The sequence below is a fragment of the Mchenga conophoros genome, linkage group LG8 (genome assembly GCF_057382185.1).
Source record: "Mchenga conophoros isolate Kocher_MC1m ecotype Shallow Benthic linkage group LG8, M_conophoros_male_GT1.1, whole genome shotgun sequence".
Taxonomy (NCBI): Eukaryota; Metazoa; Chordata; class Actinopteri; order Cichliformes; family Cichlidae; genus Mchenga; species Mchenga conophoros.
In genome coordinates this window covers 29,365,703-29,392,639 of record NC_140533.1, presented here as the reverse complement: position 1 = coordinate 29,392,639, position 26,937 = coordinate 29,365,703, and the positions used below count along the sequence as shown (strand labels likewise).

Below are 26,937 nucleotides of genomic sequence, written 5' to 3'. Positions count from 1 at the left end.
ACGTAAATGTTAAGAATACGGAAATGAAGACATCTGAGGAAATACAGGAGGTGAAGTATGTGCAGGTAAAATAATAACAGATAAACCAGTCTAGTTAAATATTAATGCAATAAAAACCTACAGAAAACAGCTTCAGCACTAACTTACATCAATAAATAAAAAATTAATAGGATGTAAAAAATGATTTTTAAGTGATGAAATTTGAAAACGTTGGGTGGATGCAGTTACCCAGCAGGAGCACAGGAGATGAGGATGCTGCCTGAGTGCAGTGGGATTATTAAAAACTCATCAGGAGACTAATAACCTTTAATTATTCATCTTCACTGAGATCTTCTACCTGTTTTATGTTTATTTGCTCCCCGTGTTGCAGCAGTCGTCTGTGCCCAAGAATACTCAGAAAAAGAGAGACCTGGTGCCAGGAGAATAACCTCCTCCTAAACATCAGCAAGACTAAGGAGCTGATCGTGGACTTCACTACAAAGCAGGCGAGGAATTACAAACCCCTCATCATCAGTGGCACGCCAGTGGAGAGAGTGGACAGTTTCCGATACCTGGGTGTCCACATCACTCAGGACCTGTCATGGTCCTGTCACATCAACACCCTGGTTAAGAAAGCCCGTCAGCGTCTCTTCTTCCTCAGAAGACTTAGAGACTTCCATCTGCCACTGAAGGTGCTCAAGAACTTCTACTCCTGCACCATCGAGAGCGTCCTGACGGCAAACATCTGCACCTGGTTTGGGAACAGCACCAAGCAGGACAGATGAGATCTGCAAAGAGTGGTGCGCTCAGCCGAACGCATCATTCAATCAGAGCTCCCTGACCTGCTGTCCATCTACACCAAGCGGTGCAAGTCCAAAGCTAGGAAGATTATGATGGACCTCTCCCATCCCAACAATGGACTCTTCTCACTGTTGAGGTCTGGGAAGCGCTTCCGCTCCCTTAAGGCCAAAACAGAGAGAATGAGGAGGAGCTTCTTCCCCCAGGCTATTCGGGGCCTGAACCAGGTGTAGGACTGGACTCTCACACACGTCACCACACGCACCACCACACATTTCCTATAATCCTATAATTCCTATAATTTATAATCCTTATCTTTATAATCTCTTCTGCTATTTGCACATTCTTTACTGTAAATTCCTAAATTAATTTGTAAATTTTTGTAGTAAACTGTAAATTGTAAATATTGTAAAACTTTTCCTCTGTCATTTAATGGTCGGGCATTGTACAGCTACAAGCATTTCACCCCCATGTCATACTGTGTATGGTTGTGTGTGTGTGACAAATAAAATTTGAATTTGAAAAAAACGACTCCCAGCTATCAAAAATAAAAAGTGCACGATGTCTTCTCTTTATTCTGGCTCATGAAGGGCGATTCTTCCACCACGCAGCGTCCTACCACGGCTACGTTTGTGCTGCGAGGCAGCAAACGTCTTACTTATCGCCCTTTAGGACAAAATTGCACCAGAGACGTTTTTTTGAGCTCCGAGGCTTCGGATGGATGAAAAAGTAAAAAAGCGAGGGCGGAAGGAGGCGAGCCAAGGAGCTTCTTTAATCATCATCACGGCCGACTGACAGTCCCGGACGGTCGGTGCGGACTCGGCCAGACAAGCGAACCAAAAAGCCCATCTGCTCCTCGTATCCCTCAACGATGAGCCTCTAATCTGAATAAATGGGCCTCCTCTGCTCGGCTCGCGTTCGTAATGGCCTCGCACGTCACGCAGAGCGAGGAGGAAGAGATGAAGACGAAGAGGGGTTAGTAGACTTGTGCACGTGTTCAAAGTTGGCGTCAAAACTCGTCCTCGAACTTCGACGGGGTCGTAGTCTGTTTGTTTCGCCTTTTCTCGCCTTCTTGTTCACTTCCCTCTCTGCTGGACTCGTCCTGCTTTACAGCGCTGCTCATATATTCAGGCACGATGTTCACCAGCGAAAGACGTTACATGAAATCCATAAAAGGACAGATTTTCAGAGAAACAATGAATGGTTGAGAGAATACAGACTGACAGAAATTAGGGAGGATTAGTATCAACAGGAAAACAAGAGGATCAATACGCGTGTGTGATTAGGTCCAGAGAGCAGGCCTGTCTTTTTCCACGTGTGGCGTAGCAAACCAAATCTGCCCTCTGAAAGGACGATTACGTTTGAATGGAAAACCGATAAAAGCTGGACGGCGATGAGGAATCTGCGCACTGTGAGGAAGCACTACCGACAGAAAACAACGTACCAGCGGCTGAGCAACATTGCGGTCTGGCAAAGCTCACTGGACGTGTGGGCTGAACGTGTGCCAAGTGTCAATTCCACTTTCTTTTAGGCTCAAAAATGGCAGCGTAAACATCAATTTGCTCCGAAATCTTCTGCCAAAATCCATTTTTTCTGAAGGAACGGGCGATGATTACACGTCACGTCCTTGAATTTGCTGTTCACTCATATTTGAAGGTTTTGAAGTCACATCAGAGAGAAAGGAAAAGTCCGCACGGTCCACTTATTGATGTGGCCTCCAGCCGCTGGCCTCTTCTGAGCCTGAGCCAGAGCGCCGCTGGACGCCGCTGACCGTTCACAGCTCTGTGAGCAGCGGCTTGCGTCACTTCCAGGTGAACAGACATAAACCACAAAAGTACGAATGGATCTCTGAGCTTTTCGAATAAACTGAGCAAATAAACCTGCAAAGCCTGAAATCAGCTCATTCATCACAAAAAGTTAACTTAGAAATAAAGACACAAAACACAAAGCGTGAGGCAGACGAGACGCAGCTGAAACCTCGGGCGTGCAAACACTGAATTCAAACCCAGAAACGTCCAGCCGCTGTAACGATGATCGATATGCACACAGCCGCTCCGCACACACTCCGACGCCGCCTCGACTAATTGGTAAGCGGTGCGGTGGGATCACGCAGCGCAGCGTGTCTCCGCCACACCAAACACCGAAAACATTCAGTGTTGTCTCACTTAAAAGATCCTCCACAGGCTGTTCCCAGCTACCTTTGAAGTGAGCTCTTCACTTCCATTTAACAACTGAATAAACAGCAAACAGGCCGATTAAAGAGCTGCTGTGTCATTGACACAATTAAAGATTCATTTACAGAGGATTGTAAAGACGCTTTTATGACACTGAATCTGTGGATGGGAAACATCACACTGTCACATCTGTCAACACGTTACGTCTGAAGCCGGCAGAGCTCAGAGTGAACGTTATCATCCAGTCTAATCTTTCATGTTTCATTTACTAAAGTTTGAGCTCACAGCGCTGCCGTCTCTGCATCCTCGACATCCACAACCCGTGCACGGCCACCAAAACAGTCACTGTGTTTATTACAAGTCTGGCCCCTATTTTGTGCCAATCAAAACTCTTACATGACGGTGACTCATCTCATCCATCTGTCGTGAAATAACTGGCTTCTCTCAGAGTGCAGTAAACATGTCTGTCGTGCAGCGCGGCGTATTAGTCAGCTGGCGAGCACCCATTCAAAGCCCGAGCCAGTTAAATAAGAGTTTGGGTCATTACAGGGTCCTCGGAAAACTGTTGTTCCCTGTAATGTTCCCAAAAAGTCTGAGAACAGCTGAATTAGTCTGCTGTTACAGTAAAGGGACAGAGCAGTGCGATTCACAGCTTTGTTCATTCTAAGAACTGCAAGAAGAATCAAATTTCCTCTGTTTTCTTTCCAAGCTGAATTTCTACAACACAAGAGAAAAAACATTTCCGCTCATTTCCAGCTCCATGCTGTTAAACTTAGAGTAGCTTTGCATGATTTCCAGCTCAAACACACCCTGACTCGTTTCACACAGGGCCTTGGTGATGGAGGCGGAGCCTTCTTTGATATCATACGGATCAGACACTGCTATCCATACTTTTCCTTCATGTCGTGGCACAGCGCTGGAGGAAGGACAGAAGCCAGTCTGTGCTATAACTTCATTAAGGCTGGAGTGGAAGCAGCAGGAATTTAAAAGCCTGGATAAATAGATTCAGCCGGCGTGGCTTGGTGCCACTACAGAGGGAGAGAAGAGTGTTTTTGCAATTTTAGCAAAGCACACCTTTACCTCCTCACGTGATGGTAGTTACAACATTCCACGTGAAATGATGCGTCTACTATCAAACATGCTTTCAAATCAGTGAAATCTGAAAGCTTCTCAAACCTTCAGAAACTCTTCGAGGAATCGTTGGGTTGGTTCAGCGAGGAGTGAAAATCCATCAGCTTCTTTCACACAGTTATCCAGCAAGTTATTAACAGGAGAACATGATGCAATTAACTGACAGCTGTCTCCCTGTGTCCTCTCTAAAGTCCAGTTTGGTAAAACAAAAACATCAATGCAGCCCGTTTGTGGTTGAATTGCGCCCATGCTTTTACTCCTTTCTCATGTCTCCAGTCCTCAAGATCTAATGGCTTTCCCAGCTTTTGCTCCCCTTGGAGCTCCGCCTTATTACATTTTGTCACATATAATGTCATCAGCCGGCGTGATCCTCGACAGCTCGTCCATTCGTTCACCTCCTGCAGCCACGGCCAAACTCTGCGCTCGGCACTGACAGCGCTGTTTTGTGAGGGAGTCCCCGCTGACCCGAGCCGGATCAGAGGTTCACTCGGAGCTCTCATCGCTCGACCTGATGCTTGTTCATATCAGAGCTGCAGGGCAGCTTCACAGCAGAGCACGGCATCCGTTAAATCTGTCCAAAGACCGGGGCTTTTACACCCCCTGACTGTTTTCACTGTTCACAGCAAAAAGCAGAAGAAAAAAACGGAAACACCGGCACATGGCTGGTGGGATTTTGTACTCGTGGCTCTATTTCTTTCAGTTTTTTCCTTTTGTGTGGAAAACTGGAGGACCGGCCCCAACGTTACCGTTCAGGTACTTCGAGCCCCGACGATGGAGTCTGATCAGATTTATTCATCTGATTTATTCTGTTATTTGAATTCTCACATTCATTCCACTATTCAGCCAACTGCAGCAACGCGATCGGCAGAAATGACAACAATAAGCCGAACGCTGCAACATTACAGGGAGAGCAAACAAAATCATAATGAAAACATCAGAGTGCAGCGTCTTCACAAAGTGTCCGGCTGTTACGTGCGCCGTGTTTGCTTTGTGGCGCCGAGCTTTGCTGTGATATGGAAGCTATTAAAAGGAAGAGGCGGCGACAGCTCGTGCTCACTGACAACATTATAAATGATCCACTAATAGTTTTTCACGTCGTCCAGTTGCACGCGGTGCGCTAACTAATGCAGACCTTTCACTCGGAGCAACGTTCAGAGTCACAACCGTGACAGCCATGCTAAGGTTGGGGTGGTTGCACGTGTTGCAGCCTGTGACAGCTCCACGCTCTGCAGGACTTTCTGTATTGAACCCTAACCCTCCCTCCACGATGGGAGGTGTTCCAAACCCAAAGCTGTTGGGACAAATGACTTGCAAATATCATAAAATCATATTTTATATAAAACGGAGAAAACATATTAAATCCTTAAAGTGAAAAAATTTACCGTAATTAGCTGAAAAATGTTCGTCCAGCTGTTTCTTTTTAGCACTACTTCATTTCTGCCCCCATTACATTTATTTATTTTAGATTTTACTGCTTTCATCAAATTCAGCTAATATTTTGTATGAAATATGAGTTTTCTATGTGGTGTTATAAGATCTGACGTTCATGAGATTTGGTAAGCATGGTTGTTATTTACATTTTACAAAGCGTCCCATCTTTTCTGAAGATGCAAAAGTCTGTTAAATCCATTCTTTAGTGGATCGTCTACACCAGGGTCAGCAACCTTTAGCACCCAAAGAGCCGTTTGGACCCAGTTTCCATGGAAAAGAAAACACTGGGAGCTGCAAATACTTTTTGCATCTAAAATGAAGAAAACACTGTTATTGCTTTTTTCCTTTATGCTTTGTATAAACACCTAAAGTGTGTTGCTTGTCAAATCCATGAAGTGCTACAGAGAAAATTTTATTTTATTTATGTAATGAACACATTTTGAACTCTTAAAATTAAAAAGTTTAACTTAAATTATTCATAGACCAAACAAAAGCTGTAGTGAGCCGTCATGCTTGTATCACCTTTGGGATTTCGCAGCCTGTAGCGCAGCCTTGACCTGAATTTTAAAAAATAATTGGAAAAAATCACTCAACTGCTAAAAAAATGAAAAATAAATATTTGCAAAATATCTGAATAAATATTTATTTCACCTGGTTAATGTGTCTGTCGGGGCGTGGTCTGCAGCGCTGCTGACCACCCTGAACCTACCAAGCCAACCAATCACCATCTCTGAGGTCTGTGAAGTTTGTGTATGAGCTAATACTGCAGGTAGTTTTGAAACAGGTATTTGAGAAAGCACGCCTGCAGCTGCGTTACGCTGTGTAGCTGCACGTTTGCCTTTTGGTCTCATTCTTCACTGAGTCGCCGGTTCGTTAATAAAGGATTCAGATCCTGGCCTGCAGTTACTGATGCACTTACTCTAAATCACTCTGGATAAGAGTATCCGAGAAGCTAAATGCCTGCATCTGTCTATATCCTTATATTGTAATTGCCACCATCCTCTATTGATTACGCTCAAAAATCCATTGAGCCTAATGTGATTTCATTAAGATACAGTCCAACCGAGCCATTCCAAACAAATCCGGCGGGCAGCAGAGTCGATCTAAAAAAGTTTTTGTTCCAGCATTCTGACGCAGACACATCGAAAATCGTTTAAGTAGTCGGGAGTTATTCCTAATGGTTTTCCAATTCTATGTCGACATGCGTCCCATGTGAGTAACGGGAGGTAAATGTTAAACAAAAGCAGAGAGGCTATAGCTGAAAGCAACTTTTGGAAACAGAGTTTTGAACTGAAATCCATTTTTGTTCAGATGAACAAGGTTATTTGTGTTCTTGAAATAAAATGATACCGCCGGCTATAAAGAGATCACACTCTCAAACGTTGCAGCTTGATGCTGTTTGCATTACAAAGCCCAAAAATAGATGGAGTAGCTGTGACTGCCAGAGGGAGCAATCCAGGCACGTATCACACAGTGTAAAAGAGCAGGTTACTCATCAAGGAGCCGTGGCCCCACGCTACGATACTTGGTCTGAGATAGGGCATTAAAGGATCCTCACCGCTGAAACCCAAAGGAGAAACAGGCACCCAGCAGAGTTCAAATACCAACAGCCTCATCTCAGCAGCAGCAAGAAATACAGTCAGACATCTAGAAATAAGACTACCAACAGATTCCAAGAATATAATGCAATGTTTTTGGGGAAAATTCCACTGATGTTTTAGCATTAAGGAGGAAAAATCAGCACATGAAGCTGCAAATCCCACAGCATCGAATCCATCACTGAGGGAAAAGTGCAAATCTTCTCACTGGAAGACTAAACAAGGCTTGCAGAAAGCTGAGAAAGCGAGCCAATTAAAGCTGCCACTGACGCTGGAAGTGGAGAAGTTTGATGTTCTCCACGAGGCTGCAGCTGTTCATATAACCAGCAGCGTTACCACATTTGACAGATTTCAGCAGGATCAGGATCAGTTTGATCCCAAACGAGACCACAGCTTCCAACAGTTCCATTCATGCCCCTAAACCTGGGGTGTCCAACTCCAGGCCTCGAGGGCCGGTGTCCTGCAGGTGTTAGATCTCACCCTGGGTCAGCACACCTGAATCACATGATTAGTTCATTATCAGGCCTCTGGAGAACTTCAGGACATTTAAATCAGCTGTGTTGGATCAAGGACACATCTAAATCCTGTAGGACGACGACCCTCGAGGCCTGGACTTCCCCACCCCTGCTGTAAGCTTTCTGTGTGGCTCAATCAAAGATCATTAACAGGAACTTAAAACGAGATAATCATCCGCTCACTCACCGTACTCGATGTCATAAAACACGATGAACTTCTGCCAGCGCAGCTCCTCCACCAGCGTCAGCATGACGTCGTTGAGGCGTACGGGCGGCCGGGCGGCCAGCGTGTAGCGCTGCCCGCCGGGGCTCGGGTTGAACTGGCAGGCAGTGCGAGGAGATCCTTCGCTGTTCCTCTGGATGTACAGGTGTGGGATGTGCATGGCGTCCGTCAGGGACTGCAGGGCGCTCGCTGAGGCGCAGCCAGTAGAGGTCACCAACGCCAGGATGCCCTGGTTCATCAGCTCACAGGCTGGAAGGGGGGAAGGAAAATGGAAAAGTGAGTTTTGGTAGACAAATTATAAATTATGAACTTATATATTTATAAACTGCAACATAACCAGAAACATTTGAAAATCTGGAGCAACCACAAAGGCTGCAAAGAGTCCTGCAGAAGCCCAGCTCTAATTTTAAAAAATGCCTCCACCTCTTGTTGCTTTCCGCTCTGAAAATTAGGCCACATAAATCTAGAAGAAAGCCTGACAGGTAGCACTAATGTTCACCCTGCCCTGACCTACTTTGAACTCTTAAACCTGCTTTCTGCTTTTCAGGCAGGAGAGTCGGTACGGATGATTAAACAGGCCACATATCCACTCTGCTAAGGCTAAGTTAAAGGTTAAAATTTGGCTGGCCTCACTGGCTTTACTGGCAGATTCATCGGAATCATGTGAGGACCACCCGCTCAGCTGTCCAACCATCAACCAACTGCCAATAAACCCGAGCGAATACTGCACACACTACAATATCCCGCACATAAGAATACACTAAACGTGTCAATTGGAAGTTCCTCTACAGGGTACTATATAAATTTGGCTTTCATGATATGATTATTAAAACGATACAAGCATTATATGATAATCCTACAGCCAGGATCAAAATTAATGGATGCCTATCCAACAGTTTTACCCTAAAAAGGGGCACTAGACAGGGCTGTGCGTGGTCACCGTTACTTTTTGCACTATACTTGGAACCACTAGCTCAATCCATCAGGCAAAACAAGGACATTAAGGGAATTTTTATCAAAGGGACACAATATAAACTGGCTTGCTACGCGGATGACATTTTGATTTACCTTGGACACCCAACATATTCTTTACCCAAGCTGATGCAGTCATTTGAACAATACGGCCAATTATCAGGCTATAAAATTAATATAGGTAAAACCCAGCTACTCTCATATAACTACAGCCCACCAGAAGAAATAAAATGTAGTTACTCTCTGGTATGGCAAACGGAGTGTTTTAAATATTTAGGCATAAATTTACCGAAAGATCTTACAAAACTATTTGAACAGAACTACCTACCCTTATACAAAAAAATAAAGGAAGATATAGTAAGATGGAATTTAATTCCTTTCTTTAGTTTTAATTCAAGAATTGATTCTATTAAAATGAATGTATTGCCAAGATTTTTGTATCTATTTCAAACCCTACCAATAGAGATTAACCAAAGTCAATTTAATGAGTGGGATAAAATGTTATCTAGATATATATGGCAAGGTAAAAGACCAAGGGTTCGCCTTAAAACACTACAGCTGGCTAAGCAAAAGGGAGGATGGGGCCTCCCTGACCTCAGATATTATTACTTTGCAGCGCAGATGAGAGCAATAATATGCTGGTGTAACCAATCATACACTGCCCAATGGAAAACCATTGAGGAACAAATGCTGTCTATACCTATTCAGGCAACTCTAGCTGACAATAACTTACAAACCTATATAAAAAATACTGATAACATGTGGGTGAAAAGGACCCTTAAAACATGGAGAACTATTATAAAGGAATATAAACTCGAGACCAATATTACAGTTCTTAAATGGTGTGCTTACGACTCAGAGTTCAAACCTAATGAACTGGATTCTAGATTCAAGGACTGGACAGGTAAGGGCATAACAGCCCTGTGCAGTATAATGAAGGATGGAAAATTGTTCAGCTTTGACATGCTTAGAAAAACATTTTCATTAGAAAAAGAAGACTTCTATCGATATCTGCAGTTAAGGCACTATGCCGACACGAAGATGAGAAACGTAACAATGATAAACACACGCTTGATGGAACTGTTTATAAAAAGCTATAACTCAGAAACTATTGATAGAATTGTATCATGTCTCTATAAGGGTCTAATGGATTTGAAACCACATTCGACTTCATATATTAGAACAAAATGGGAGAAGGAAGGAGGGATAAAAATATTAGAGGAAGAATGGACGGCAATATGGAGGTATCAGTGGATGTGTACCAGCTCACAAAAGTGGAGGGAATTTGGCTGGAAGTGTCTAATTAGATACTTTATAACACCTTCTCAGAAGTCTCATTATGATGATAACCCCCCTGCTTGTTGGAGGAACTGTGGAAATCAAAGTGCAAATCATTACCATATTTTCTGGGACTGCTCAATCTTGAGGGATTATTGGAGAGAAATACATAATGCCTTACAGGATATCTTTAAACGTGAAATATCTCTCGAGAGTAAGACTATGTTCTTTGGATATATACCTCAGGAATGGCCTAAATATGATAAACATTTAATAAATATTTTATTGGTGGCCTGTAAAAAGAATATCACCAGAAAATGGTTATCCCCAGAGAGCCCAAACATAAGTACATGGATGGAAATCACAATGGAAATTTATAACATGGAAAAGATAACAGCTTCTGTTAACCACAAACTGGAGAAATTTACATCATATTGGGAAAACTGGGTCAAATATATCACGCCTCATAGGCCAGATTTTACTATTACAAACCAATAATTATGATGTATGTATATATATTTATAGGATCACCCCATACCAACACATCCGTGTTTTTTTTTTGTTTCTTTTTTTTTTGTTTCTTTTTTTTTTTTTCTCTTTCTTAGGTTTGTTAGTTTTGTTTTTTGTTTTTTGATTTTCGGATTATGTGATGGTTTCAATTACTTCTATCGTTATAAGTATTCTTCCCTTATGACTTGGATGTAAATTAAAATACTATTTCAGTATCTAAGGCAGATAACCTAAGTATGAAGAATGCTTACATGATGTACATATTGTGAATGCCTGCTTTTGAAACCTTAATAAAAATATGAATTAAAAAAAAAAAGAATACACTAAACGACACATTGAGAAGAAAATACAGGCTCTCATAAACCATCCTGTGAAGACACGAGCCAATCAGATCAGCACCTAGGGTTTCAGAGCCAACCCCCTCGCCTCGTCCTCCCAACCTCCAAGTACGATGAATTCATTGATGTTAATAAACTTTAAGGAAAAATGTGTTTTTTGAGTTCTTTTAAAATCCATCCATTCTCTTCTGCTTATCACCTATCCCAGCGGTGATAGGACGAAAAGCGGAGTACACCTGGACAGGTCTTCAGTCTGTCGCTGGGCTCACACAGACAGACACACTCAAACATTAACCCCACTACCTGCATGTGTCTGGACTGTGGGAGGAAGCTGGAGTAACCCACGCCAGCCAACGCTCTGGTCAGATGGTGGATTTGAACCTTCGTCAAGTTTCAGGACCACGGACAGCACGCAGGGGTTTCAGCGTGATCCATGAGCTCTATCACATAACTGTTTCTACTGTTGGACCTGATTCAGCTGCAGGCACTTTGACAGTACATGAAATATAGATCACAGATACGTGCACAACACCCCTCCGTGAAATCTGCACATCCAGTTTTCACTAAACGCCCCCAGAAGGCCGAGGGCTACACTAAAACTAAAACTCAAATCAAATAACAAGTGCATTGCAAAGATCTCTCCATGTCCTGTCGTATGATTTATTATTCGATATTGTTTCTTGACACTTTTCTTCAAGGTCTGCTTTGACATTGGGCTAACAATGAAGGTCAAAGTCCATTAAAACCAAAATGAAAATGATATCTTGAGAACTGTGGACGTCAGGCTCCCTGTGAAAGATGTGACGCTACAGTAAAGAGCATAGAAACAAAGGTTTGTCAGTCCGGTTGGTTTTATCTCTTTAAGTCCGTTGTCTTGATACAAGTCTACAGTCTTACACCAGAGCCTGTCAGTTACTGAAGCCCGTTTCCATCCTACAGACTCTTACTGCCAGACAACAGTAAGTATGTATGATGCATGTATGACATACGTTTATATTCTTTTCTGCTTGCGACGAACCGGCTGCTCCCGTCCTGTTTGTAAATGACTCACAGAGTCATGTCGTATTGAAATGAAGTTCCAGCACAAGTGTAGCAGCAGCCTCGCCCCCGGGGCTGCATGAACCTTTGACCTCTGGCTTATCACCGGGTTTGTGCAGTTGTACCACTCTCTTCATCATTTCCCTACAAACCCCGACAGAACAGGCCTCCCTATCAATCCTTCCCTTTCAGACCTCTCCCTGCATCCTCCCGTAACACATTAAGCTCTCCAAACTACATGAGCTGCCATGTTTTCTGAACGCAACATAAAATCTACTCTCTGATGCAGCAGCCACCCCCTCCAGGGACTGTGTCTTCACTAAATCTGCTGCCATCATCCGGTGCTTCCACGCTTTCTGCTGCCCTCTCCCTGCTGAAAAATGTTTGGGATCAGGACCCGTGAGGAATGAAATCCAATCGAGCGTCTGCCAGATAAACGTCCCGAGGGTTTTCATGCTAGCGCTCTTCTATGTTTCCAGGTTTGTTGAAATCTCTCAAAAAAGACTAATTTTACTCCCTAAGAAGACCTGACGCTTCATCTGAGCACAAGGACCATGTGCACCCTTCATTTATCCCCCCACTAAGACTTTGGGGAGATTAATGCAAAAGTCTCCAACTCTTCACTTCATCCACTAACACTGTCATATAATAGCTGCTTTTTTGTTGTGAAATTTCAACCTTTTTTGTCTCTTTGCTGCTGACGTGACCCCTAAAATCTGCACTGTTTCCAGTCCAGCCTCCAAACACCCGTGTAGCTCTCGCTCTCTAAGTGAAACTGTCTCATCTGAGCTCTGCTTCCTACTGAGACAGTTGCTCTCTGTATTTTTCCATCCTCAGACAGCGACACTATCGTCTCCTACCTCACCTCTCTACATTTAAAATCACCTGTTAAAAAGATGTGGAGCTCAAAAATGCTCCTTTTCCACAGTGCTGAGGCAGCACAGAGGACCCAGCTAATGGTTCCCTCTGAGCTCTTCCCCTGTTTGAACGAGGTACATCAAACCCTGTTCAGACCACAGAAGTCAGAGCAGGAGGCCAAACTGCAGACGGCACGGTTTAAGTTTCCTGAAAGCCCAGATTTCTTCAGCTTCGCATGAACTAATTTAATGTTTGCACGATGTCACAGTTAATCATCCATAACTTCATCTGTACGGCGAGTTACAAAATGAATTTCAAACTTTGACGTTTGAATAAAAGCCACACATAAAGAAAAGCAGACATGTTTGAACATACAGCACACACGTCCACACTCACAGTTTCAAACTAAGGCCCATAACAAAGGGTAAGAGCTAACCTGTAAAGATCTGTTGTTTAAAACAAATCCCAGAATCTGTGGAGGAGGAGACCCGGTTAGAGGATCGGAGGGCAGCATTTCAGACGGGTGCAGTGAGAAGCTGCACTCAGGCCCAGTGTAAAGTGCAGAAGAGTTATTTTGAGCCGTGAATCATGCAAAGCTACTTCAGGACAGTCAGCAATGAGCAGCACAGGTGCCCTTTAAGTGTTGGGATTTGTTAAACAGAGCAATAAATCATACTTAGGAGAGCATGTTGCATGAAAACAAACACTGGGGTTAAGAGAGACCGTAAATTTTGCTGGTTTGAAGGTTCATTAAAATGCCTCACCCAGAGCACACTGACTGCTGATGGCAGCTTACAGCGTTTTTTAGGAGACAGGATGTGGGAGGGGTTTAAAATGGACATCCTGTTGCAAATCAAAGCAAGAAGTCAGGATAGATAAAAGTCCATGAGGATTATTTTTGAACATATTAAGACTGCAGTGGTTTGAGAACAAGATTTTCTTTCCTATAGATGCTGCAAAGTAAAACTATGTGCTTCCTGGTGGATCTTCAGTTATTCTGACTGCTTAAAGGTGCCAGCTCCTTTCAGACGATTTATTTTCACACATACTTTCTTTGAAATGTCATCTGAAGCTACACGGAGATGTTTTCCCTCCCGCCTTCTCCTCCGACACTTAGACAGCCGTAGTTTAAACCTCTCGGAAAGCCTTGGTCTCCGGTTAGAGCCCAACTTTCTCTGCAGGAGAAGATCTGTCCAGACTGAAAGGTCAGGAGATGCTCCAAAGGGCAGCAGGCATGTTATGACTGAGCACTCACCGGGGGAAATGTGAAAAATGCTGCTGGGGTAGAAGAGCGTAAAGCACAGCCAGGTAGTCCTCCACAGAGGAAGAAAAAGGAAATGGCGTAGCAGAACAGCTGGCTGGTCACAGGGACCCTGCTTCTTAATGTTTGACGAATGAAATTTGGCTGAACTCGGGCTGAATGTCTCCGAGCTGCGAACAAACGGAGGACGGGGGAGAGATCATCAACATTCAGCCAATTTCTGCATGAAATTCATCTTTATTAACAGAACAGCGTTCAAGTCCTGCTTCGTCAGCATCCGACAGCTCGGAGAAGCGATGACGGGGCAGTAACGGCACCAACAAAATGGAAATAGTTTCCGAGATAATGAGACAAATGTCGCCGCCGTGAAAATGGAGCTAATGAACTTGCACTGAAGGATTTAGAGTGTAATCTTGTATTAAATTAGTAAATGTTTTTTTGCCAGATGAGATTGGAATTGAGCTCATAGGTCAATTTAATAAAAATAAATCAGGGCGTCCAGCACAGCGCTGAGGTCAGGTGGTCCTTAGAACTTAAGGAGCGGCTAATCCACCTGCAGGAACGTCATCGCCGCTTTCACCTGAACGCTTCGGCTCTCTCGTCAGCTTTCTGGGCAATAGTGCAGTTCAGCTTCAGTGGCTTTATTGTTGTTGGTATTTTCAGATTCATAGACACAGTGTGGTGCTGTGGAGTGCTAAACCAGGACCCCGTTCTTATTTTTCATCAGATTTCAACACTGATTATCTGCCTGAGCGCTCTCCATCACTCCACGTGAACATATGCAGTTGTGTAGAGGTTGGAGATGTTTTGTGCAGCTGAGGGGGAATCAGCAGTGCCAAACATGTGATGTAGTCTCTTGTAAAACATCAGTTAGCACAGCTTTAAATTTATATGCAAAAAAAAAACAAATCCCCTGCCTCCTATCAAAATAAAAGCTCCCTTAAGCTGAGGTTCTGATCTGCGATTAAACAAAGATCCACAACAGCTGACGCGTCTCTTGTTGATGTCTCTCCACATGACAAGAACAATCACATGTTTAATGAGCCTCGGAGCATCGGGGAGTCCAATCTGCAGTCGGTCCAGCCCTGAAATCATCGAGGACCAATTAACATAATACACCAGAATGGGACTAAAAGGTTTGGAGGCTTCAGAAACACAATGCCGGTAGCTGTTGGGATAACTCACTCAGCAGCCGGAGAAAATGATTTGGGTTGCGACGTGACTCACTTGCTCTATGAGTCCACAGTGAGTCATGGTTTCATCTGTGCTAAATGAAGCCTGCACAATATTTAGCCGAAGCGACTCCCCGTGCATCCTAATGACACTTACAGAGCGACTCCTACCAGACGGCGGGAGACAAAAACCATTAGAGTCAGAGCGAGACAAAGATCTCCCTCCCTCTGCCCGTCTCCTTATTAGTGTGATTTTATCAATGCCTCGCTTTGAAATTATCTACAGGAGACAAACTCCTCTCATCCTTGAATAAGGGGGAACGGATTTAGACAAAAGTCCTGTGTTAACAGTGAGTATCCACGTATTCAGGAATGCTCACTCTGCACTTGGAAATGAATTTCTTGATGAAACACCTGGATTTTCTAAACGAGGTAGCAAACATGAGCGAGGTGGCGACGCAGGCCTGGTATGTCCGCTTGGTAACCTCGTGACGTTGACAGCGATGCATCTCATATTCCTTTCAGGACTCGTCATCATCCAAGAAATATAGAAACGTGGAAAATGTTGTATTTTAGCAGAAACTGTGATTTTTCCCTTTGCTGCCCAAAGCTAATGACCACCTCTCTTCAAAGACTAACCCGGGCCTTTATTTACTTCAACTGCAGAAAGTTACGAGCCTTTATTTGAAGTAGGATTGCAATTGATGCCGGTCGGTCTTTCTTTGTCTGTTGGATCGCTGTAATTGGTCATATGAGTCATTTTTCCACTGCAGGAACTCTATTTTTATAGAAAGGCTTATTTTGGCATTCGCTCCCACTGCCAATTTAGTTTATTGCCGTATACAAGCACAGCACATTCTCACTTCTGCAAATGAAAAGCCGTCTAGTCCTTCAGCATAAACGCGGTTTTATTGTGGGACATGTATAATGACACCGACAGAGTATCGAGGGACCGCAGGATAAAGTCAAATGGAAAGAACTGCAAAGTGTTGAAAATTGAATAAATATATTATTGGACTCAAATGTTCAGTATACTTTCCCAGCATGCACAGTTTGTGAAATATACCATAAGTTCATCAACCTTTATTTTTCTGGCTTGCATTAGGAGAGCAGTATCAGTGATGGCCATCTCCCACTACCAGAAACCTGACTGATATGTCCTCCTGAGAACCAGCCTTCATTATGTCGTGCGTAGGGCTGCATGGCGCTAACGTTAACGAGCTAACCGTGCTAAGGCATTGACGCACGGTGCGATCCACGCTGACTCACTAACAGAGATTTGCCGCCGTTATGGCGTTAACGTCATTTTAACAAGATTAATGCTGACAGCACTAGTTTTTAGTCTATATCTTTGGACTTACTTGAGTCCTGATGTATTAAATAGAAGATATCCTTGGCTTGCCATTGATGTGTTTGGTGGCCTCTTTCAGCTCCAAGGAGGAAGGAAATCACAGATTCTTTTTCCCTCGGTTCTCAGGAGGATATGACAACTTTTCTGGGACGAGGGGATGCAGCGAGGTGTTCTGCTGCTGAAACTTGGCCAAAGATAAGGTAAAAAGTTAGCTGGGGTTGATGGACTGTCCTTGTGACCCACTGTAGAGCTAAAACACCAGGTGACAGCTGCAGATGGAGGTCATCGCACTCATACAGACGTCACTGACCATTTCTCAGGCCTCCAAAAACAGAGGTGCTCACCCCAAAAACATCCGTCACGCAGTCAGGATTCGAACAGTAGTCTGAAGGGCACCGAGCTGCTAGCACAGCTGAATACATCCAGGTTACCATTCCCTGAGATGCTGTGAGACTGCTCAGGTATGTCATGTTTTATCAAGCTGATATATCCCACCAGCACGCTCGGCACATCTCAATCCCACATCACAGTAAACTGAGAAAACGAAGCTTTTCATGCTACCCTCTGATTATCGCCACTTAATTAGACCCATTTGCAAAGAGGTGGTCTAAACAGCGATTCATCTGCTTTATCAAATTATCACGGCACAAACAAAACTAACAGGTTGCCAGCATATCAAGGCTTTAACACCAGCATGATCCGAGTGCGTTTCAGCCCATAAATCACACCAAGGACATCAAATTACAGCTACTTTGGTTTCTGCGGGGCTCGAATACTTAGTTATCCCTAATACTCTGCTTTAACCTTGGACTTTAAACGTTACAGAGAGGAGTAGAAGGTCTGTAAAAAGTGTACACACTCTATCGTCAGCAGTTTTTCAATAGGAGAAGAAAAAGAGCACAACCAAATTAGACTCATTAAATGGAAATAACGAGTCCTTTGGGATAAATCAAATTTCAAATCTATCAAATTCAGGTCTTTCCCAGGAGTTTATAAGCACTGAATGAACTTGGCATGAGTTGTCATTGATACTTGTTGACTGGAGATAAAAATAGTGTCAAGAACTCATGAGCGACTTGGTTCTTGTGATATTTTGAAACAACAACAGGAAGTTGAAAACTGACTTTGGAAGTTCTGAAGCAGTCAGTGGCCTCACCGTGACCTCTGCATGTTCATCTAGTTTTGGACGTGCAGCTCTGTCATCTGCCAACTGTCACTGTGATTGTTCCCAGATAAAGTGGTATCAAGAGTGAGCACAGGACTTTTCAGAGCTTGGCGACTAAGCCATGAGTTTGGAAGTTTACCAAGTCCAAGAGGAAAACTGGGATTTACTGACCACTAGTTGCACCTCAGATATTGTGTAGATGTAAATTTTATCAGTCACGTGGGACGTTTTAGAAGAAAAGATGAAACGACTTTCTTTCCTCGCTAATACAGCAGAGGCTCATATCAGATCGCCTGCCACTCCTGAAAATCCAGCGGCTGCTTTTAATCCCACCTCCACCTTTTCAGGGTTTCTGGCTCTGTGAATTAAGACGACAGCTGGATTGTTTTTATGTTACAGGAAAACAATAGGAGGGGAAATGAGATTCATTCATGTGCCAAGTGCAGGGGCAGGGAAGCAAAGATAATCGATAGGCTTTGAAAACAGATAGCCAGACTGGCACAGCAAAACAAAAGGATTAGAACTACCAGGCAAGGCCTTATTGAACAAATCACCGGCATGAAACAAAGCAGGGAGATGAGGGGATCCACTGTTTCTTAATTACTATTTGTCCTCCTCTGCATCTTTAAATTCCCCAAACACATCATCTATTTTCTGTAAAAATATGAGTGAAAATATGTTTTGCTGGTGCTCATCAGTTCAGCGATACAGCACGAGGTATGAAGAGCGTGTTTGCACCATCTTGGCTCAAACAATTTTTCCCAAGTGTGTTTTTTAACAGACTAAATGAAAATGATTACAGTGTCTGATCAAGAATAAAAGTGGAAAAAGCAGCCCGGGTTTTATATACCTGTGTCAGAGATGGACCTCTAACTCTCAACTTGTTACCTATGGACCGTTAAAGACCTCTTTGCACCACATCTAAACATGCTGGGTTGGTACGTTCAATATTTCAGTGTGCAGGGCTTTTCTAAACAAGTAAACCAGCCGAGCACAACCAAAGCCAAAGCCTGTAATTTGTATGTGAATTATGCTTATTTCATGGTACCGTGGTCGTGTCTGTTTGTGTAGGTACTTCGCTAAAGAAAGCCAATGAACAGGAGTTTTCAACCTATGCAAATGTGTTCCCGTGTAGTCCCTCACTGAAACCTGACAGTGTGTAACTTGACTGTGTGTAGGTTAGATGCTGATTGGTTGATAAACCATCCAGAAAAGGGAATGAAGGAACGACACAAGGAACAGGAGACAGATCATTAAGTTCAAACCGAAAAAGCGCAGACAGTGCCGCTGTCAAATAAATTAAATGTAATTATATAACGACAAATCACAGCAACAGCCACCTCGAAGTGTTTTATGCTGTGAGGTAAGGCAACAGCTACACGACCCCCTGCAGTCGACTCTTTGTGTGTTCTAACTTTGCTCTTGTCTGCAGTCGACTGACAGACCAACCAGGAGTACCCCAACAAGGCTGCTGCCCCCACCTGGCAGCAGACGCTTTCTGCAAGTAAAACAAAGTCTTAAAGTGAGCCATCAGTTATCGTTTTTTATATAAAATATTGGTTATAGACCTGCATTCATTTACTTCAGTTCAGTTCAATTTAATTTATGTAGCGCTATCTGACAGGTCTTTCTGTGTGGAGTGTACATGTTCCACCTGGATCTGCGTGGGTTCTCTCTGGCTTCCTCCCACAGTCCACACACATGCAGTTAGTGGGGTTGGGTTAATGCCGATTCTAAAATCCCCAAAGATGTAAATGTGTCTGTAAAGCCAAGGCAGCTTGGATGGGCTTCAGCCTCCTGTGAACCTGAACTGGATATGTGGATGGATGATGGAAGGACGGATGGATGGGTGGATGGATGGATGGATGGTGGGTGGACGGACAGATGGATGGATGCATGCATGGATGGAAGGAAGGATGGATGGATGGTAAAAACACTCCAGAGAGAAAACCCCAACGATCAGACGACCCCATGTAAGAAGCGTTTGTCGACTGTGAGAAGGAAGAACTTTCTTTCACCTCTGACGTGAGCTCTCTCTTCATTTCAGTTTGCATTTTTGGGTCTTGATTATAATAAAATCTTAAAAACAGCTATAAGAGCCAAACCATCAGCCCACAAAAAGTGCATTACATGCAGCAGTGTTTGACAGCCTGGGGACGACGGCACATCTCGGTGCTTGTGTGTAAATGGGTGACGTCAGCCTGGAAATGCTCGTGCAACCAAGACAGTGAGCTCAGTATGTACGTTATGACTTCGTCATGATGCTGTGCTCCCAGATATTACCTAAGGCTCCAAAATATGTTGTTAATGGAGAAGAACATCAGACCTGCGTGGTAATGAACTGTGCAGAGTGAGCATGAGCAGTGATTGCCACCATGTCTGAACCATCACTTCCCCCCATACGGCACTTTAAGGTCATCTCACTCATCCTCCTCTCCTCTCTTTCTTACATCTTCACCATCTTGATGTCTCAGTCTGTTTTGCTCCCGCTAGGATTCCTGTTTTGATTCCTGCTGTGTTTCTTTTCAACCATCCTCTGAAGTTAATATCGCCATCAGCGCCTCCCTCCTCCTCCTCACTTAAAAGTTAACATCTCCAATTAACCATCCCTCCTTTTTTCCCCTCCTTCCCTCAATCTTCCGAACTCGACGTCTATCTTAGCGCCGGTTTCCTGTCTTTCATCTGAATGCTTTTTGCTTAAATGTGGTTAAAAGTTAAGTCCAGGACAGTTTAACATCAGTGGCTTCAGGATGAGCTGAACCACCAAACTGCAAACTGAGCAAAGAATTTAGAGGAAAAGTGAGGATTAAATTAATCAGTCAAAATCAGAAGTTTTAAACAATTACTCTATTTCACATCACTCATCTTTTTATTGTATTATTTTATTTATTAGTTTGATTTATTATTGATTTTATTGGACTGATTCATAATTTTAATGACTTTCTAAAAGTAAAATGCTAAAAATATTTTACAGAAAACAAAAATTTCAAATTAAAAAAGATGATTGATGAGTGATGAAAGCAGTCGCCCCGGTGGCCACTCGCAGATGCTCTTTGTCATGAGCAGGAAGCAGACCAAAGGATTATCATGTTACTATAATAAAACATGGCTACTGCTCTGAGGGGCGTCTGGTTTTTTTTTCATTTCTCTGTTTTACTTGAATTTATTTCTTACGCTCATTAATGTATTACTTAGTTTTCTTAAATCTGTGACTAACACTGCTAATGAGCAGAAATAAAATGTGAGAAGCTACAAAATCTACAGAATAATGATCCTCCTGCAACACCTAAACAAACCAGACTGACACAAAACTCAAGATGTGTTAGTCTATGAAGGACAGAAGTCACTGCAGAGCTGATGAAGAGCTGCCTTTACCCATCATCATCCATCCATCCGGGGTCGGGGTGGGGTCACTGGGGCAGGACTCTAAACAGAGATGGCCAGACCTCCCTCTCTCGGTTCTTGGTCCAGATCATCTCTGGGGACACAAAGGCGTTCCAAAGCCAGATGAGACATATAATGTCTCCTGGTGGGACATGCCTGAAACCACCAGTTGGCTCCCATTCTTTCTGATGACAAACCAGAGGTGGTGGCACAGCTGTGGGCAGGGACATAGCTTTGCTTTAATGCGATACAGCGTCTGCACCGCTGCTGACACTGTGCCAAAGTGATTTTACTTTATTTTTCTGGCAATTTAATTTCCTTTTCCAGATGACAAGGAATTATCTTTAATTTGAATTTAATTACATTATCAAAAGCTCCATCAAGGGAATGCAAAGCATCAAAGCTTCAGGCTGAAGAGTTGAGTTGGCTTAGATTCAGTTTGAAATTTAAGACTAAATATTTGCATTGAACAAATCACAGTCAACTCTGCCAGAAACTCTTCAAGCTACAAACTTGAAATCTGCATGAAGAGGCTGAGAGTTCTTTTTCTTTACCTGCATCATTAAAAATGTTACATTTGATTGACATTTAATAACCAAATCCATTTAAATATGTTTGATGTACACAATGGCAGCAGTGGTGGTTTTGTCTCTTTATCACTGCCATCAACACACACACACACACACACACACACACACACACACACACACACACACACACACACACACACACACACACACACACACACACACACGCCCCACCCTCTCTGTTCAACATGGCTTCCTCCACCCTCAGAGCTCATTTTTCACCTCGGGCCGATGGGGTCTTAATTTCTCTCATGCTTAATTAAACTATCTATCTCCATGGATCTGTAGCCCCATTACCCATAATGCCCTACACCCCCACCCCCACAACACCACCCCACTCCCACCCTTTCACTGTTCTGAGCTGCTGCTTGACAATGTCCCTGTTAATAAGGGTGTGAAATGAATGACCTGCAAAGCTAATAATGCTGCAGACCCACACTTTATTATGGATGACAATCCCCAGGCTTCAGCCTCCAACCAGCCAAAGCCCCGTGGATGCTGGCGGCATGCGCATGCATGCATCACAGCATCTTTTTTCCCGTTAATGGAGACAGATGCAGTGAGAAGCAGCAGTGCTGTCTGTGTTAGACCTGCAGTCGTGTCAGCCTGGAAGCTAAACTGCTGAAATGCTGATTAGGAACTCGTCTTAGGCTCGATTCATGACTAATAGAGGGTTCAGCTGAGAGGGAGCAAAGGTGACGCAGTCACGTGGTTTCCTGATTAAAATAATCAAAAAGTAATCATCGAGTGTGCTGCTGGTAAAAGCAGAGGTTAGCGTGTTAGCATGAAATTAATGTGTGGATCTGCATGAACATCACGCACATCTGGATTCTTTATGAGCAAAACGATAAAACATAGTTTAGGCTGAAATGACGTCTCCTGTGTCTCCTCAATGCGCACTTTGTTCCCACCATTGCAATCCAGTTTGTTTCCTGCTGATATTTCCATGACAGTTATGCACAGACTGATCAGTTTACTGATGTCAGCTGTGAGGACCAGCAGAGTACCTGTCCCTGTTAGCAGCAGTAGTTTTATAAACAAGTACAATTTACTGAAACGACTGAGTATCCGTGCGAGGAATGCGATGCTAGCAGTCACCTGTGAGCTTGCTTCATGCCACTTTGAGTATAAGCCTCCAGTTTACACAGAGTCCCATGTGTATGGGAGGAGTAGTGCAGGATTAAGAGACCAGACTTGTTTCCAATTAACGTATAATGCTAATTAAATAACAAACAAACAAACCTGATTTCCACTTGAAACAACAATGTGACAGAACTGGGAAACACGTGGTCCCCACCTCACTGCACTGTTTGACTGTTCCCATGTTTAAAGTAAGCAAAAATAAAAAACAGTTTCCAAATTCAAATCTCTGGATTACTTTTACATGGATTGTTCTTGTTCTAATATTTGTGTTTCTTGTTGTATTTCTTGTTTGGAAAGTGCTGCGTCGAGACAGCAGATGAAGTAGTAGCTAATAAATGATCGGATCATCCGCCGTTCGTCAAACGCATCAGAGCCTTGTTTATTTTCCTGCTGCAATATTGATTTTTTCTCTTTCATTTGAAGGGCCTGTGCATACCTGTGTTTCTCCTGCCGTCAACAAAAGCAGACAGATATTGACACATAAATAGCCAGAAACTTAATATAATTCATTTCTAAATAATTAGATGAACACAGACTGTCCGAAAACATCAGCCTCTGCAGGTTCAGCCTGTAAATATCAGTGTGAGCCTCAGCGGATGGAGAAGTCGTGTTCAGTAATGAGTTTCAGGCCTGGACGAAGCTAATGTGCAGCAAACACAACAAAACCATTAGCTGTATTGAGCCTCCATCTCGTCTCATCTCGCCCCGTATATTTCTTTCTTCATTTACTCAGACGCAGCTTCGAGCTGAACGTGACCGTCGGAGCGTTTTCGACTCGGATCACTTTTACTCAGAGAGATGTCTGACTTGCCCTCTACAGCACGGCTCATATTTAATAAAATAACAAACAGGGATGAATTCATGTGTTTACCATTTACACTGCCTGCATGTCTCTAACACAGTTTTGTTTAATCCTTTGTGAGGATCCAAATGACTGTAGACAGAGCATGTCGTCTGTGCGGGGTCTTTTATTTATTTATCATCTGCAAATGGTCACTGGACTTCCTGACCAACCGCCCCCAACATGTCCGGCTGGATAACCACTGCTCATCTACCATCACGATGAACACCGGTGTACCACAAGGCTGTGTGATGAGCCCTTTCCTCTACTCCCTCTTCACCCACGACTGCAGACCTGCTGATGGTTCCAACACCATCATTAAGTTTGCAGATGACACCACGGTGATTGGCCTCATCAGTGACAACGATGAGGCCGCCTACAGGGAGGAGGTGGATCGTCTGGCTGAGTGGTGCGACAGAAACAACCTGCTGCTTAACACCGAGAAGACCAAGGAGCTCATCGTGGACTACAGGAGGAATGCTGACCCACATCCACCCATCCACATTAAGGGGACGGCTGTGGAGCGTGTGAGCAGCTTCAAGTTCCTGGGAGTCCACATCTCCGAGGATCTCACCTGGACGACCAACTGCTCCAAGCTGGTCAAGAAGGCTCACCAGCGCCTCTTCTTCTTGAGGACTCTGAGGAAGAACCACCTGTCCTCAGACATCCTGGTGAACTTCTATCGCTGCACCATCGAGAGCATCCTGACCAACTGTATAACAGTCTGGTACGGGAACTGCTCTGCCTCGGACCGGAAGGCGTTGCAGAGGGTCGTGAAAACTGCCCAGCGCATCGCCGGAGCACCACTTCCTGCCATAAAAGACATCTACAGGAAGCGGTGTCTGAAAAGGGCTGGGAAAATCATCAAAGACCCCAGTCACCCATCACATGGACTCTTCACCCTCCTGCCCTCTGGGAGGCGCCACAGGAGCCTCCGGACTAAGACCACCAGGTACCGGAACAGCTTCTTCCCCACAGCTGTCAGACTCCTGAACTCTGCCTCCTGACATCTGACCCACGTTAACACATGGACTGAACATACACACACCCACAATGGACAACTGTACCCTCAAACACACAATAATAACATGGACTGAACCACCACTCACAACCACTAGCACTTTATATAGCCTCTGTAGGAATTATATCTCACTTATCTTAACTGCACTACTGTATAGCTCTGTAATAATCATTCTGTACATACGATAATTTTTAATCCTACAACTGTTTATAACTTGCATAGTTCCCATTTCTGTATAGCTGTATATCTCAGATTCTGTAAAGTTATTTATTTCATATTCTGTATAGTTTTTCATATTTATATCCTGTTCATATCCTGTACATAGCTTGTACTCACTACAGCCTGTACATACTTATAGTTATAGAATATTCACAACATACTTCATACCGTGTACATTATAACATACCATAATAGACCCATTTCTGTAATATACTCACATATCTATATTATTGCTAATATATATTGTAATATATCTATATCACTAAAGCACTTCTGGATGGATGCAAACTGCATTTCGTTGCCTTGTACCTGTGCATGTGCAATGACAATAAAGTTGAATTCTATTCTATTCTATTTTGCACTAAGCAGATTCCCAAAGCTGATCCTGGCCTGGACTTCCTTCCCTGCTCACCTGCTCTGTCTAGCTTGACATGCCTTCCATAAAATAATAGACTGGTGGTGTTTTAATCAATGTGGAGCTGGGATATGCTTCTGAGACACTCTGCAGCACGTCTGATGGAAGTGGAAGCATCATCTTAAAGATCATTGATCAGTTAAAGCATCAACATCAGAGTCCAACGGCAACAGAGCCGTGTTTTCCCAGGTGTCTATGACAATGTAATGCCCCAAATCCCTCAGTGTTTGGACGTAGCCCATTTATTTGGAAAGTGCAGTTTTTAAGATAAGATAAGATAAGATAAGATAAGATAACCTTTATTAGTCCCACACGTGGGAAATTTGTTTTGTCACAGCAGGAAGTGGACAGTGCAAAAGTTATGAGGCAAAAATTAGAATACAATAAGAATAAATACAGTACACAACTGTACAGAATAGAATAAAATAAAATACTATATACAGTAGAATAAAATAAAATAAATATACAATAAGATAAAAATAGAATACAAATACAAATACTATATACAACTGAGTAAAAGCCTCCTTTTAAAGCTGAACAGGTTTCTTCCTGTTAAAAGGGAGTTTTTCCTTCCCACTGTCTCCAAAGTGCTTGCTCATAGGGGGTCATATGATTGTTGGGTTTTCTCTGTATTATTGTAGGGTCTACCTTACAATATAAACTGTTGTTTTGATTTGGCGCTGTATAAATAAAACTGAATTGAACTGAAGACTGATTTTTTTTATCTTTAAACAATATTCTTATTGGCGACCTCTTCGTCCTGACATCCCACTACAAAATATCTTGATGCAGTTTTACATTTAAACTTTAAATCAAAGCATTAAAGCTGTAAAGGAGCAAAGAGCCCAAAAACATGATGAGACGTTTCCCTACAGCTTTGACCAGTTTAGGCTGATTTGAATGATTGCTGGACTTCTACAGACTTCAGCCTGCAGGTTAGTGTGTTAGCCCCTCCTGAATGTGACAGTATGAACATTTCAAACTGCTTCATTGTTGATCCTGTGAGGTCATGAGTCCAGCTTTAACTGTAACCCAGTGTTTTAGACTGAAGCAATAATGACTTAAAGAAACTTTTGATGTGAGTCAGTTAGTGTAACTATTGTTGTAACTATTGTGGAGCTGCACTTTCTGACCCACAGAACAGGGAAAGAGCACCTTAAACGTAATAGCTCCATGTCATTTGGTGATTGTTAGCGGTATTTGTGGAGTTTCCTGCCCAGTACATTAAAGAAAGATGTGGCATTAAATGCGTGGGCACCTGAGTGTTTATGAGCGTGTATGCATGTGCGAGACAACGGAGGAGGTGGAGAGTGTTAGGGCAGGAGCTAATGATATATTATGGAGAACAGGATGGTCCCTGAGTGTCATTCATCAGCGTGAGACAGCTGAGGGACAGAGCCATCAGTCAGCCTCCACTTCAACACGACGCAGGGCAGACACAGATGTGCGGTAGAAGGGAAGCACACCTGGAGACTGACAGGACATGCCGAGAGACACACAAGTGTCGAGACGGAGCGATAAAGGAATAAAAGATT

The 26,937-nt window shown here is 43.3% G+C and overlaps 1 protein-coding gene across 2 annotated transcripts in view; it reads right to left on the bottom strand.

Annotated features, from left to right (window-relative positions):
* Positions 1-26,937, bottom strand: part of grid1b (glutamate receptor, ionotropic, delta 1b) — a 618,013-nt gene that overhangs the window by 264,614 nt on the left and 326,462 nt on the right. For both annotated transcript variants that reach the window (XM_085285493.1, XM_085285494.1), the window contains exon 3: positions 7,814-8,098. In XM_085285493.1, the coding sequence (XP_085141619.1) occupies positions 7,814-8,098 (285 nt within the window). The remainder of the gene's footprint in view (positions 1-7,813; positions 8,099-26,937) is intronic.